Source organism: Toxotes jaculatrix, chromosome 18 (assembly GCF_017976425.1).
Source record: "Toxotes jaculatrix isolate fToxJac2 chromosome 18, fToxJac2.pri, whole genome shotgun sequence".
Lineage (NCBI taxonomy): Eukaryota > Metazoa > Chordata > Actinopteri > Toxotidae > Toxotes > Toxotes jaculatrix.
Genome location: NC_054411.1, coordinates 11,902,890 through 11,918,522, shown reverse-complemented (window position 1 = coordinate 11,918,522; position 15,633 = coordinate 11,902,890). Strand labels below are relative to the sequence as shown.

The 15,633-nt window shown below is 41.5% G+C and overlaps 1 protein-coding gene across 1 annotated transcript; it reads right to left on the bottom strand.

The window, feature by feature from the left end:
* Positions 1-1,706: 1,706 nt before the first annotated feature.
* Positions 1,707-11,573, bottom strand: cacng1b (calcium channel, voltage-dependent, gamma subunit 1b). Its single transcript, XM_041063128.1, has 4 exons — positions 11,333-11,573; positions 4,025-4,099; positions 2,404-2,541; positions 1,707-1,939 (listed from the first exon to the last, which is right to left on the bottom strand). The coding sequence occupies exons 1-4, from the start codon at positions 11,571-11,573 to the stop codon at positions 1,707-1,709; spliced, it is 687 nt and encodes a 228-aa protein (XP_040919062.1).
* Positions 11,574-15,633: the final 4,060 nt, after the last annotated feature.

Genomic DNA, 15,633 nt, shown 5'->3' with positions numbered 1-15,633 from the left:
GAAAAAATCATTTGTGTCATACTTATCCTAAATATTTTAGCTTTAGGCTCATATGGCCCCAAAAGAAAAGAAAGTAATATAATTTAATAGGCTGCAGTTTTACAAATGAAAAATAAAAATGCCACAAACATCTTTTTTCTAAATTTGAACCTATATGGATGTTTATGATATATTTTATGTTAAGGTGTGATTTATGACCCACAGTTATAGAGAGCCAAAGTCATGACGTAACACACGGGCTAACCTCCATTAGCTTCAATAATACAGTTTCTCATTTAACATTCTTTCATTGGTTTTTGTGACAACTAAAGCATGTTCTTGGAGATTTCTCTCTGTATTCAAAGATAAATCCTAATCCACTTCCGAACTGGCTAGTAGAAACCTTTGTGATTTTTAACCATCAATGATTTGGTGTCTTCCACACACACCAAGTGAGTCATATGACATACTGTTGAGTAATGCTCTGTTTCGAGGGTGATGTTTAGTTATAAGCCATGTTAAAAACGTGAAAGAGATTTTGAAGGAGGTTTTATTATTACTCCTGCTTTCACTTCGGCTCTCTGTGACAAAGTTTAAATTAACTGTTCGCGAAGCCGCGTCCCTCCTAGGTACTGTTTCTACACCTTTGACAATCACTGTTCAGGGTTGCGGTCAGTTATTTTCTAAACTCTGTACATTTATGGTATTTTAATTTTTTTTTAATGCCCTCTAAAAGCAAAACTACATTTGATAACATTCAAGGCATAACCCCAAGTTTCAGCAAATACTATGGACAATATTACAGAACAGGGCTACTGGACTTAAGCCACCAGGGGTCTTGAACACTGACCTGAAATCAATGACTGATTTCAACAAAGAGAATCAGGCTAGTGGTCTCTCTGTTGACAATCAATGGCACAGATTGATTTAAAGTCCTTCGAGAAAAGAAAAGACTGCAGTGACAGTAGCCCATTACAACAGTTCACTACTTACTTTACACAATGTGTTACAGTGCAATGGCTCAGCATTTGTATCTGGTTTGGTGTAGTACAGCTTTAGTCCTGTCTTTGTGTGTGTGTGTGTGTGTGTGTGTGTGTGTGTTTATCTTGCCTGGTTTTATTCCAATATAATTTGATTAATTAAGTCTGATCAGTCTGTAACATGTCAAAACTCTTAAATGTGGCACTTTATAAGTCAAATACTTTGACCCAGGTCCTTTCTGGTCAAGCCTTAAAGGGCAATTCAGGTCATTCATTACAAACTCTATTTTCCAAACTTAGATTTTCCAAAGCATGTCATAAGTCTGTAATCCGTTCCTCACTTCCAGTCATCCACTGGTTCCAGTTATGGAGTGTTAGTGTTTTCTGGTGCTGGTAAAAAACAACCAAAAAAAGAAAAAAAAACAAACATCATAAATGTAAAACACTGCTGCTGAAAACCAATGCATTTGTGAGATATGTAGATAAAAACAAACATCAGACATGCATGAAATTGGAAGAAAAAAACCCCAAACATTATAATATATAAGTAAAATATAATATTTTACAAACAAAGTGAAACCAATGGACATCTGGAAGGTGGGAAATCAGGCTAAAAACTTTTTAATGCTTTGGAAAATAGTTTGCAGAAGTGATAAATATGTGGGATAGGGTAGGCAGTTAAAGGGCTACTTGTGCTTCTCGACATTGCAACCGGGCCTCCAGACGTGTCTGTTGCTTCACCTGTGGCTAATCTAAGGTGTCAGGCTCAGCGTCCATGCAGGTCTCCCAGGGATTACGTGGCATGTGGGGCATGGAGATGAGAAGCAGGGCAACTCCACTGAGGATGAGCAGGGTGAAGGAGGCGCAGGCGCAGGTAAAAGACCAGGAGTAGTAGTATTCAATCCAGATGGTTTCATCACTGTCAATCATACGTTTGACAGACTGGCGCATTACCTCGACAGAAATGATGATGCAAAGGCCTGTGTGCCAAAACAGAAATAATGGCTTGTAATGGGCTGTAAGAAGCAGATGCTTCACTTGCATTCATGGCAATTATGTTGTCAGAATTGTTTAAACAAATGCTGTTACAGTGCCACGTTAACTCTACAAGATTGTCGGTTTTATTTTAACTTTGAGTCTGTAACAGTAAATGCGATTTTAGATGGGAGATCACACCCATCACAGTTAATTTCATAGATATTTTGAAAGGTTGGCCCAAAGCTACATCTACTCTAACAGCACTTGCCACCTCCAGAAAAAATTGTCAGTGAAAAATCAGCTTTGTCAACTCTGTTAAATTAGCTGCATCAGTGATATTCATCACCAAAAGAAAAGGTGTGCATGATGATAACACTGGCACACTTCATTTCAAGTTGAGCTGTGACAAAGAGACAAGAGCACCAGACAAAGCCTGATCTGCGATTCACATTATGTTGTATCTGACCTGCAAAGGCAAAGAACATCCCAGCAGGTCGGAGCAGGTAGTCCCGCCCCTTCCCAAAAGAGAAGATGACACAGAGAGTGCCCAGGATCATGAAGAACAGACTGAATATGGCGATGGCTGCTGCTGAGATATTGTACTCTGAGGAAAGAGGAGGAAAAGAGAAAAGAGTCAGGATGGAAGAGAGACAGCGAGATGGAGAAGACATGAACAAAATAAGAGCAAGGAGGCAAGAGTGCGTGAGAAAGAGAAGAAAAGACAGCAAAGTGGTAGCGATTAAAAATTGAGAGAGTGGGTAGGAACAGAAGGGGAGGTTGCAGTATCGTTTACATAATAATTGTTTCAATATTGCGCTCAGGCGAGTTATGACACAGATAATTAGCCTTTAAATTAGCCTCACTTGAAAAACAACAGTCATTTATCCAAACTGGCAATAATGCCATTTGCATGACAGATAAGATGCTGCAGGCCTATAACAAGATGATTAGAACATCCCTCTCTCTTCCCACCCACCTCCCCTCCTGTCTGTTTGTCAGATAAAGATAATCTAGTATTTCCGTCTATGTAACACTCCAACTGTGATAGAAATGATCCTTGGAGCAGCCTATTCCATTTCAGCACCCCAACTGTGGAATAACACTAATGTGTAAAATAACCTTGAACTCAGCCTCTCCACTGAGGGCCGGGCTCATTCTGTGTCTGTTTGAGGACCGTTGGTCTGTGCGGGTATGCACTTGTGTGCACGTGTGTGTGTGTGTGTGTGTGTGTGTGTGAGTTTCTATGTATTTTGTATGTGCATGTTTTTGCTGAACCATGTTTACTTTTGCTCTCTGTTATTAAAAGATTTGCACATTTGATCACTTATTTCATGCATTTTATTGTGTGTAGGGCTTTTTTCTTTCTTTCTTTTTTTATAATGTGCCATCCTGTCGACTTTGTACCACGAATGAAACGCAGTATCGTTACAATTTTCAATATGTCTTCGCTGATTTCACCTAGACATCATTGTGTACTGTACATCTACTGCAATTTATCTAAAACTTTGAGAGCGATGTATAACTGCATGCCTAATGGATGTCTAGCTGCGTGTTCCTTCATGTCTGTCAGAAGCTGAAAGGGTCAGCTCACCAGCAGAGAAAGAGAGGAGCTGTTTCCTGGAAATACGTTCACTTTGAAAATAACAATCTTGCTAAAGCAGGGAAGATGAGAGGATGAAAATCAGAGGACACTGCAACAGCTCTCTTTCTTATGTGATATGAGGAACAATCTGCACTGTAACTATGAGGCAAGTTATCCAGGCATCCAGCATTTCCCGCAACATGTATTTCCTATTGCAAATGAGTTGGGTCAGATAGAAATTGTAGAACACAGGGTTGTAGTGTTTATATATCGTGGGGATGTCACGCATAATATGCATGCATTTCCTCATATGTTGTGCTGTGTATGATGTGGGTATGTAATATGTCTAAGCTTATATCCATGTAGAAAATATAGTTTTCCCTTCACTAGAAATTGTTTCTGTTATATTTTTTCACTTCACAGACAGACAGTTGGGTCTGAAAAAAAAAAAAAAAACAGGACCTGTTCCAACACGTAGTCTGGGTGGCAGTGAGAAGGTACCCACCTTTCTGGGTCTTGACTTCAAAAACTTCAGCTTCTTCCCCTGATGTAAAGTGTTTGAAGTAGGAACAGTTTTTCGCTGCAGAATAAGACAGGGTGAGAGACAGGAGGATGAGAAAGAGGGGGCGAGAGAGATAGAGATCGAGAGAAGGAGATGAAACAGGAGGAGGAAAGCAGATAGCTCAGGTTGTATCTGTAATACCAATCGATGTAAACATAAAATCTCTCGGTAGACCCCCAATAGAAGGCTAACAAAGACAAATACAGAAATGAGACAAACAGCTTTGAAAAAAGTAAATACTGTATGCCTTTTATAACTTATTTTACCCAGAAAAGTCTGGATTGGTGAGCTGCTACTATCCAGAATAACCATTTCATTCAGTTACAAACATATTCAGTCTGTCATGACTAGCCCCTAAGGAGGCTGTTTTCTGAACACTTTTATGTTTTGAACCCTTTTGTGGACTCTTGGACTCTTGTTAAGTTCTGTTCATAGCTCCTGTTTTATTTTGAAATCATTGCCCTTGTGTATATTGTCTTGATCTACTTCCGGTCTTTGTCTTGTTTCCCGCCTTTGTGATTGTCTGCCCCGCCCTAATTGGTTTCACCTGTTGCCCATTGCCTTGTGTATTTAAGTCTTGTCTTTTTCCTGTGTTCTTGTCAGTTCGTCCGTTTCCTTGTGGAAGCAGCAATATATTGATAATACCATCATGTTTTTCTCTTCGTTAAAATCAAACTGTGTTTCTATTGACTGAATGATGCCTCTCTGTATTATCTCACACCCCAGGAGCCCATGGCTCATGAACACTTAACTAGGGTGGATAAATGAAAACCCAGCAGCTTGAACCTGTGCCTCTGTGGTTGAAAGACATTCTTTGTACCCACTATGCCAGAAAATGAAGTATAAAGTGTGTGCTATGTGCTATCCAAGCATGAACTCACACATCTTTCTTGTTTCTAAATTGGTAAAGAATCAGCTGCACAACTGTTCTAGTTCCTCTTTGGCTGTTTGATCAGATGTACGTTCAACACCGCCTCCCAACTCACAGCAGTGTTCTGTGACTTGCCATCATCCTAAAATAAAATGTCTTAAACTCAAATCCTTCACTATCCTCAATGTTGGCTGTGTTTACTTCTCAGAAACCAGTTCACATCCATTTCCACACATAAATGATAAATTTCTGCACTTTGCTCACCCAAACTCTAGTCCTTTGACCACAATCTTCAATAGAGTCTCATATAGAAAAACGTTTCCTGCGTGCAGTCATTTCCCCCACATCCATCTATCTATTTGCTGTCTCTAAAGGCAGCTGGGCTGACAGGGAGGGGTGGAGAGGACATAAAGGCCAAGTGAGTGTCCCTTCTTTCCTCCTCTCACCATCCTTTCTCGCTGAGATTAAACCCATAAAGCAGACAGGTGCTCTCTCTGTCCACACAGAGATGGACAATGTTTGCGAGTTGTGTCTGCGAATGTGTGTGTGTGTGTGTGTGTGCATATACTATGTGTGTGTATGTGTGCACCAGGCAACAGAGGAGCTGTTTGTTACCCAGGATGAGAAAGAATCACTAAAGAGGTAACCTAGCAACAGGCTGCTGCAGGTCTTGGCTAGTCCTATTTACTCATGTAAAGGCATATGTGTGCATATGTGCATGTGTGTGTAATAATATGCAAGCTTGTGCATGCGTGCGTGAGTGTGTGTGTGAATGTGTGTGTTAGTGGAGGGACAGGCTGACAGAAGGGAGAATTGGAGGTGGGGTCACAGTGCAGCTTGGCTCTGCAAATATATTATTTTCATTAGCCTTCTCTCATTCGATGTCTTCACCTCTGAGGCTAAGCTAATCTACGCTAATATGTGTTTGGGTGTAGCCATAAGATTTAGGCCACTCCAGCCTCTATGAAGACCATTATCTGCTCACCACACAAAGACAAGACAGAAAAGAAAGACCTTTGATTTACACTAAGGAAGCTTCAAAAGACTGAGCCACTGTTTATCTGCTGGATCCTGATGAACTAAGTACAATGTAGAGAAAAGAGAACGAAAATAAGATTTTTTTTCTAAGGCAATAATTGAATGAATGTTCAGCAACTCTTAGCTCCTGTGCTGTGGATGCTCCAATCCTGAACAGCTATGTTGGATATGTAACCTGTGACCCCACATACTAAAATAGTTAGCTAATGACATTCCTGTTGCTTTTGGAATCAATGCAAGGTTACTAGGTAGTAAGCTAAGCTAAGCAAGATAAGCATGATAATGTTTGTAGTGTGCATACTGTTAGATCCATATCTTAGACTTTTGCTCATGTGTTTTTTGTTTTGGAAAGGTGATATGACATATGATAAAGTAAAAGCTTGACAAGCCTGCTCTACCTAGTCATGGTTATAAGGTTGGTTGAATTGCCAAAGGGTAAGTTAAGCTCATTTTGTTGTAATGACTTTGTTAAATGTAGTCCAACCACTTCACATCAGCTACATTGGCAGAATAAAGACTATTCTTGTAGAAGTTTACAGTTGCAGCTTTTTTGTCACTGCCTCAGTATGCTTGGCAAAAGGATAACTGTTGTAGCCAAGTAATAATGTGATATAAAGACACATTACACTGATTCTCAGTTGCTAAAGAAAAATGACATATTTTTACTGCAACCATGTGCAGCTACAATATGAATTTCTGCATAAACACTCACATTTTGTAATCAGTGTTAAAACGTGAGCAAAATAGGTTGGAAACAAATTTGGTGTGTATCATAATTCTAGATGGTGAACATTAAGTGTGGAGGAGAACATCTGGGTGCGTATCATTGACCTTGCAGTCTGGCTAATGGGGAGATTTAGTTCCCGGGGGAGAGTGATTAGGACGAGGTATCGCCTGTCATTTTAGTTTTTCCTCTTTCCATTAAACTCTGCTGCCACCTCCTCTCTTTGATCTGCAGCTTCTCCTTTTACTCTTCCTCTCCATTCTCCTCTTTCCACCTGTCATTATATCTGTCAACTCAACTTCTTCTTTCATTCTCCTTTAGTATTTTTACAGTTTTCTTTTTCCTATTTTCAGTTGGTTTCCCTGCTCACGTCTCGCCTTCCACCCACTTCCCATTCAACCTCGAAAGTTTTGAAGATACACAAAGCATCAAAAACGAATTGACTTTTCACTGAATTATGATGTTTCCACATTTTTATGTATAACGACAACTGTAGACAATTTACATTTGTCCTGAAAATAGCTTCTATTCATTTTGTAGGACTTTTACAGAGGATGGTGTTTTTTTAGGTGATGAAGGGGGGCTGTTCTTTTTCTAGCCAGGCAGAATGACCGACTAATTCTGGGTCAATGTGAATAGGATATGTGGTGGTATCTGAATGACTATTCCACCAGGAGCTCCGATAACTGGGACACAACAGCACAGGAGAGTCCTCTTGGCCCTAGTGATCCTGCATGTGCATGTGTGTGTGGCCTGACCTTTATCATGAAATTCAAAACACTTTTGACTGTTATTGTTACGGTCACCACAAACCACATCCTCGCATCACATAATGGGATGCGATGGTGCGGAAGTGATGGCATCTCTGAATATGTATTTCCTTTTATATGTTTTACATTTACATAATGGGGAGTGATTCAGTCAGTTTTTAACCTTGTTTTCTGAATGGCAAACCAGCACCACACCTCCACAGTTTCGGCTCTGCACTTGAAGCAGGAACCTGGCAGACTAGACCATAGATCTGGAAAATGGGATACCTGGCCACTTGGAAAACCCTAAAACATCTCTGATAACAAACTCCTTTCCCCCCCATGCTTCTTTGCACACATATTATATGTGTAGGAACATACACATGCACATAAAAGCACAATTTATGCTCTTTATTTCCCAGCCGAGCTGCATGATGAAATCCATAAAGTGTTTGTTTGATTTTTACAGCACTCAAGCTGTCATGCGTCATTTGTGGGAAGCTAATTTCAAAAGTCATTTGGGTTCACCGCTTTGCTGCTGTTGTTATGCAACCCCTTCACAAAAGCAGTGTAATTGTGCCCATATGAAAAATGTTTGTGTACGCGCGCCTCTTGACGACTAACTCCCCCTCTCTTTGGGAAAATGCAAATGCGTGTTATTAAGTCCAATCACCGCTGCTTGCTTGGGTATACTGTTCATCAAGGATGTAATCTGTTATAGTGCACTCTGGATCAGCTTGGGTTTTTTTTTTCACACCACTGTGCATTGCTTTATGTGTTTAACATTTGATCTACAATGTACAATTGGGAAGCAGGTAAGGTAACACGGGTGTGGTAATGTTAGCCAGTCAGCCACTATACAAAGCTCTAAACTCAGGGTTAAGGCTCAGTGGCTAGTTACTTATGTAGACCCATCAAAAACTATATTAGAGCTCTGTTTGCCTCCAGAACCTCATGGATGCATCCTTGAACATACCAATAATAGTAGATGCTGAGTGTATATTGCACCATTGTCTTAATGCAAATTCAACCAAAATGATCTCTATTGGAACTGTCCAATAGCATTATTGGTTGAGGAAAAATGACCTCACGATACAGACCTTGTCACAGTGTGTTAATGTTGTTGCCTGAGGCTGGCTGGCTACAATGGCTCCCTTACAAAAAAACATGAACTTATCACACAAGAAACACTATTATACAGGCAAAATAGCTCACAAAGTACACAGTCTAGTCTAGTCTTTCAGTACTCAGCCAAGCTGTCATTCCTGATAGCACTCTTTCAAGGAAAAAGCAAACCACTTTCTCCCTCTGTTGCACCAACCTGGCAGACTGACCAGCAGGGTGTCAGCAAAGAAAGCATCCACCATTAAGAGAAAAAGCCTTTTCTTGGCCACTGGAGGACAATCATCAAGTGATAAGTTTACATTTAATCTTTTCCCCACAAGCCTTGGCTTCACCTGGTGAGGACAGTCAGTGAAACTCCCTTTCAGAAAGCAGAAAATAAACTGACCAACGAGCATTTCACCAAATGTCATCTCCACATCACATGGCATGAATGACAAGACAGAGGAGCAGAGACAGAGATCCATGTGTGACGACACCAGGGCCACAAATGGGAAGTGATGGGCTTTTATGACCAAAACTATTAGGCCTGGCATGAGAGCAAACAGCCACATGCCAAATCCCCAGACCTTTTCAGGTAATATTAGAAAATGACTCATTTTCTCTCATAAGCCAAATGTGGAAACACCACGGTGGTAGTGGGAATGAAGCCACAGGGGTCCCTGACAAAACAGCTGATATTTCTTGCCACACGGTTTCACAGGCGACAGCAGACTTAAGGAGGGTGGGGCCATGTGCACACTGTGCAAACTCCCCTTGTTGTACCAAAACGCAAGCTGTCGATAAGTTCAGTCTGTCTGACGGCTTCTCTCTAGTCAGTCAGTCCTGTCCTTCGGATTGTGTTGAGTACCAGAGAAGCTGTTGGGATTGTGCACAGACACTTGGACACTATTTTACTGCTGCTGTCAGATTGTGGAGGATGTAACTGGATCATTCATCACATTGGAGTAGTGAATCTGCCAGCTGCAACATGCCCTTCTTTCATTCCACAAGTGATTGACTTGTCCACGAGGAGAAAAATCTCCAACTACTGGTCCAAACAGATAGAAATTTCTGTCTCCATTTTACACTAAGTATGTGTTCTGGAGGCCATGTCATTTTCTATGACAATGTGTCAGAACTCTTGTGTGTCTCTGTCTACTCGCCCTTTTTCAGTTTCTCAACATGCAAAACATAAAACTTTGTATAGTATCATCTCCCTTCACTGAACCCCCGCCCCCCCCCCCCAACTTCTTTGGACACTGTAAAAGTGCTCCCCCTTTCCCCATCAACAGAGGCATCCCTGCCTCTATCCACCCACGCAGACCTCTGCTTTCTTCCCCCAATCCCCTTCATCCCTCCTGAGTCTCCCAGGTGTACTCTAACTCAAGAGCTGGAGTGGGAAGCCACACTTCATTAAGGCCTGTACTGATCCTGAGGTGCTGGAGCCGGAGGCTAAGTCAATGATAGAGTCAGAGTCAAATCTCTCTGTTAGGCTGCAAGGCACGCACACACAGCCAGAGGCCAGCGAGACACTGCTCTCCCCAGGGCTGGCTCTCTTCAAAGAGAGCTTGCAATTAAAGATACAAAACTATTCTGTAGAAGCAGACTTTTAAATGTAAGACAGAATGTTTTAGACAGTTTTAAATCACTTACTGTATGCAATGTTATGCAAGGAAGGGAAAATAACTTCCAAAACTGACTTGTTTACTTTTTTTTACATAGACACCACACCAAGAAGCCTATCCTAGTTTTTAGGGGGTGCATTTAAACAAGTGCAAGCCAAAGTTTATCAGTGACATTAGAAAATGCTGCTTGAATTAAGTGTTTTTGTTAAAAAAAACAAAAAAACATGATGTCATCATGAGTCAAACTGGACAAGAGATGCAGAATAAATAGCATCTGATGATCTGAGAGAACACCCGAGAAACAGAGTTCCAGAAAAATGGAAGAAATAGGGGCTTTGCTTCTTTCTCATCTTTAAATTGAGAGTCCATCAGCTCCTGCAGAACAGATTCATGTTTTTGTTGCGTTAGATGTGAAGTATGGCTGCGATACTCTTCCATTACGCACTTGACTTCAGCTGTTTGAGTGTGCTTAATTGGCAGTCTGTTCAGAGACTTCCTCTGTGGAAGATAATGATGGTTCAGTGAGAAGCTGGCTATAGAACTGTAACACATACGATCCAAATACAAGTTTGTGTTTGTTTGTGTGTGCGTGTGTGCACAAATATATGAACAAGCCAGCTTATGTGCCTGGGCTTGTGCCTTTGGGTGTGAGAGGGGGAAAGATAGAGGAAGGGACAGACGAACAAATGGAGGCAGATTTGCTGTAAGATTCTGACACCGACACAGAGTCTGTTGATGTCCCAAGAATAAAGAAAAAACTAAATGCAGTTTGCCTTGACTGTTCCTGGTGCATGTTCAAGAATGAAATGAAAACTTTGAAGAGAAGTGTAGAGATGAAACCCCCATACGTCAGAGTCAAGGCTTGATTCTAACAGTGATACGAGAGAGTAGATAGACGATAGCAGACTGTCAACCGTATTCAGCTCTCAAGCCTTGGTCTGCTTTGACCTTCATGTTTACACAGACGCATAAAGCATAACTGCAGCATTAATATTTCTTTACACACTTCAGTCTACTTTTCAGCAGCATATGAAAAGAACAGAAACTCCTCACTGAAGCTGTCAGTCAGCAACTACACAACACATTCCCTTTGATAACACACATGAATGTCTAGCCTATGCATTTTATCGAGCTACATACCTCCGGGTAAGCTGATGGGGCCACAACCTTTGCCCTGGGGGTCCTCCTCCACAATGAAGATGCTCTTCTTGCAAAGCCTCCAGAGGCCAAAGTGGGCTGCCTCGCAGGTGGCGTTGAACTTCTCCACTCGTGGGCTCAGCACGGCCCAGTGGTCAGTCACCACCGCCGCCAGCATCGACGACATGCCCACCACAATCACCACAGACGTGATCTTGACCTTGGTCGCCTGCTCCTCAAACATGTTGATGCCTGTTCTGTGTGTGTGTATGTGTGTGTGTGTGTGTGTGTGTGTGTCTGTGTGTGTGTGTCTGTGTGTCTGTGTCTGTGTGTCTGTGTGTGCAGTTGTGATTGTGTATGCGTGCGCGTGCCTGTTTGCACGTGTGTGAGGCACGAGTAAGTGAATGTGTATGTGGCTGCGTATAGATAGAGTGTGTGTGATCTTAAAGCCTGCCTAAGACAGTCAGGGCTGCCTTTGTCTTGTTTTTCTTCAAGTCCTTGACGCTGGATGTTGACTCCAGAGGTTCCCCTGTCTTGTCTACAGCTTCACTACACTTCTGATGTCCTCTTCTCTCTCCTGTTCTCCTGTCCACAGCTCTTTCTATCTCTTTCTCTGCCTTGTGCCTGGTGGTTGGTAAAAAGGGGCCAGATAACAGTGCCCTAGTTTCTGCCTCTCTCCTCTCTTCCTCTCCCTCCCTAGTTGCCTTTGGTGAGCTTAGGCCATTCAGCTTCGAGATTGAAGATGTACCTGGAAATGCTTACGCCTATCACACCTATTACTTGACCATTCTGAAGTTGACAAGAGTCGGGGTTATGATCAGACACTTTCATTTAAAGTTTACACAGTGTATTGATTGTGAGTGTTCCAGTTCTGCACTTCTAACCACAACATCAAAGACGACATAATCAAAGCCTCTGGCAAGTTGTGACACTCCTATACAACATGCCATTACCATTTCAAATACCGATGTTATCAATCCATCATTTGTCTAGAACATTCTCTGTCACATCTCTCTCATATTCTTATTCAGTCTGATCCATTTCCAGCTCAGTTGTCTCGGGCGCTGTGTGCCAGGGGACTCCTGGGGGGAGATTTCCTTTATTAGTTGTCGTCTGAATGAGCTGATCTACATATTCAGCCAATCAGCAGTCAAGGTTTGAGACAAGGGTCCCACCTGATACCAGTAGCTGATCCAGATTTGGAAAGACAGAAAAAGGGCTGTGACATAGGACCTCTAAAATTTGAGGTTTAGTCTGTTGATGAAGTTTAACTGTACTTGATTAGGCAGCAAAGTCGAGATTTTTACAACTTTATGCATTTTTTTGTTTGACAAATCAGTTCTCTGAATGTTCTTGAATTTTATCTTAAAGGAGCATTTAGTGTCTCCTTTGCCACCTGCAACTCTTTAAATCCTACAAGTGGTTGTCACATACAGCATGACATCTTTTAATTTTATCTCTACACATAGATAATAATAATGCTTTTGATGGCATTACTAAGAAAAATGACATGTCACACAGTTTGAGGGGGGGAAACTGTAAAAACCTGAGACATCTCAGAGGCGTAATCAGCCTTTCCCCTATGAAATAGTTGAGTAAATGGACATGCTTTTTATAAACCGCTGTGCCCCACTTTAGACAGGACTCTGGCCCATTTTCAGCCCTGACAACGCTCACACAGCTTTGGCTTTTTAACACATTAAATGGCAGGGCATTTAAAGCAAGAGGTGAGGGGAAAGCGTTCCAAGAGAATTCAAGGTATGGTGTGTTCATGTACAAGTATAAACCAGAGAGAGACAGAGAGAGAGAAAGAGAGTCTGGATTGTTTGTATTTTGTGTACACTAGTTATACAAATTTCTTTTTTATGTTCTTGTCCATGTGTGGGGAAAAAAAAGAGACAGTTGGACAGAAATACCACACCAAGTCTGATGTCTCACACTTTGTAGAAAATGAATGTAATGTGAGAGAATCAAAGTGCTTTCTTCAAACACCATCAGAAGCTAACTGAACCAGGAAATTGATCATCAAAGATAAATCATCTCACTCACCAGCTTAAAAAACAGAAACCCCACCGTGGGGGTTGAGAGGAGATGAGAGACTGTTGTGTTCATTATCGTGTTCCACCTGGATGCATTTGCAGCAAAACTGCTTTTTCTCCCAGAGGATAAGTCTCTTGCTGAGGCTGTGAGAGCGACCGCTTGTCTCTAAGTGTGTAATAATACTTTTGGGGCAGCCTGTCTTACTGCGTGACCCTCTGACCCGCTTCATTTGCTCGTGGTCGCCTGGAGACTGCGGAGAGACCAAACACCTCACAGCTGCAAAGTCTCCAAGCAACAGCCAGCAGCGTGGACGACAGTGGTGACACGTCACCGATGATACGAGTGTGTCATATCAGAGGGAACACCTCATGTCAACTGGATGACAGCACCTGGCATGAAGGCATGAGTGCTGCTCCCTGGATTGTTATCAGTATTACAAGAAATATTACTGGCAAGCGTTCAATACCGTAACTGTTAGTGCAATGACAGAAACATACAGAATCACTTCTGCTGAAATCAGGATTGACACGTCTAAACTCAGAAGTGATTAACTTCAATTACAGCTGCCAGCTTCCCTGTTAGGATTTTTATTCCGGGATGAAAAACAACCTTAATTGGTGGCTAATTTTACCCACAGCAGAATAGATTGCATAGCCTTCAGAGAGACCCGCCTGTATTCATTTGCTAATGACAGGCAACATCACTCAAGTTAAATTAGATTACCCATGCCCTGAGGCCATTTCTATGAGGGTCACGTTAAATGTTCTTCTCTAAAACAGTGGGATCAGTTGCCGTACATGTTTGCCTCGGTGGCGCCAACCTCATTCCTTTGACCTGTTCAAGCAAAAGCTTTGGCCATCGATCAACCTGCAGCAGACTCTGGGTGATGAGGGACAGTGAACTGAGAGTTAATGAGCACAGATTGAAGAAAAATGAAATTAGGTGGGAATTACAAGGGGCTGATGTAGCTGGTGTAATGCAACATCAGATATTACCATCAAAAGATGATTTCCCCTGCTAGATGAACAGCTCTGATCCCTCTTTCACCCAATGAAATGTCACCAGCATAATTACAGATATCGGACAAGGTAATCTAGTTTTATTTACTTATTTATTGTATCGGTATATGGGGCTCACCATACTTCATTAGATACAACTATCTGACTGCTGGTTCAACTTGAATTAAAAACTAGATTAGAATCTGCAAATGCATTTCCATACATTTATAGCTACATATGACCAAGTACAGAAACAAAAAGCTATACCACAAAAAAAAAAATTACAGTAAAAGCTTTCATTCTGCTGTGAGAAGTAAAAACACTGGATGTGGCAAGAAGACATTAACCTCTAGCTCTTTTTCTCTGCCCACCATCCCTTCTTTCCTTCTATCAGAATATTTGTATGATTCACACACATTGAGAAAAGAAAGGTTCACTTTGTCCACTGATTGAATCAGCTGGGCGACTGCTGAGATTTTTTGTTTTGTCAGGTGGCATCTCCCTGGCATTTTGATCTAAGAGCGCTGCCATCAGCACGGTACCGACTCGTGATTTATTTCTATGCAAAACAATACAGAGACTCCAAGGCTCAAATAGCTTATAGCTCATTCAGAGATGACAGTGATTCAGTCTTGTGCAGCTGAAATGAAGACGCATTCGGGGCTCAGAGAAGGTCAGAAAATCTGAATGAAGCGCTTCAATCACAGGCCTTCAATGCAAAAAAAGCCCCAGTGATATGAACATCTCCTATACATCTGAATTTAATATACCTGGATGTTGGGTTGTTTCATTACTTCCTCCCGATTACTGGATTTTATCCAATTCTGTCTCCCAAAAATTCTGTTCATATCCAACAAAACAGCAACAGCAAATAGGTTTTGCAAAAAATATATTCACTGGCTGGATTATATCCAGGGGCAACATATTTTTTCAATGAATGAAGTGCTACATTTACTAATGGCTGACGAGTCATCAGTAGGTGGCTGGGGTGGATGGAGAGCATAGAAAGTGCACAACTGCCACACTAGAGAATGAAATTTGCATCCAGAGTAATCCAGGCAACAAAAGTGCTTTGGTTAAGGTTAGAGAAAAAGATTTTGGTTAAATGTAAATAAAGATGTTGTGTTTGAAGTCACGTGTCATACGGAAATTAACAACCTATCCTCATTACATTAAGAGAAAACGTAGTCCGGTAACAGTTATTTTTCCCACAAAACCTGTTTGCTGTTGCTGTTTTGTAGTGTTTGAACGTAATTTTTAGGAGAA

Coding starts and splice junctions, on each gene's coding strand:
- cacng1b (XM_041063128.1), bottom strand. CDS start 11,573: ATGTTTGAGGAGCAGGCGACCAAGGTCAAGATCACGTCTGTGGTGATT. Junction 4,100..11,332: donor CCCCATCAGCTTACCCGGAG/GTATGTAGCTCG, acceptor CTTATTCTGCAG/CGAAAAACTGTTCCTACTTC. Junction 2,542..4,024: donor TGAAGTCAAGACCCAGAAAG/GTGGGTACCTTC, acceptor CTCTTTCCTCAG/AGTACAATATCTCAGCAGCA.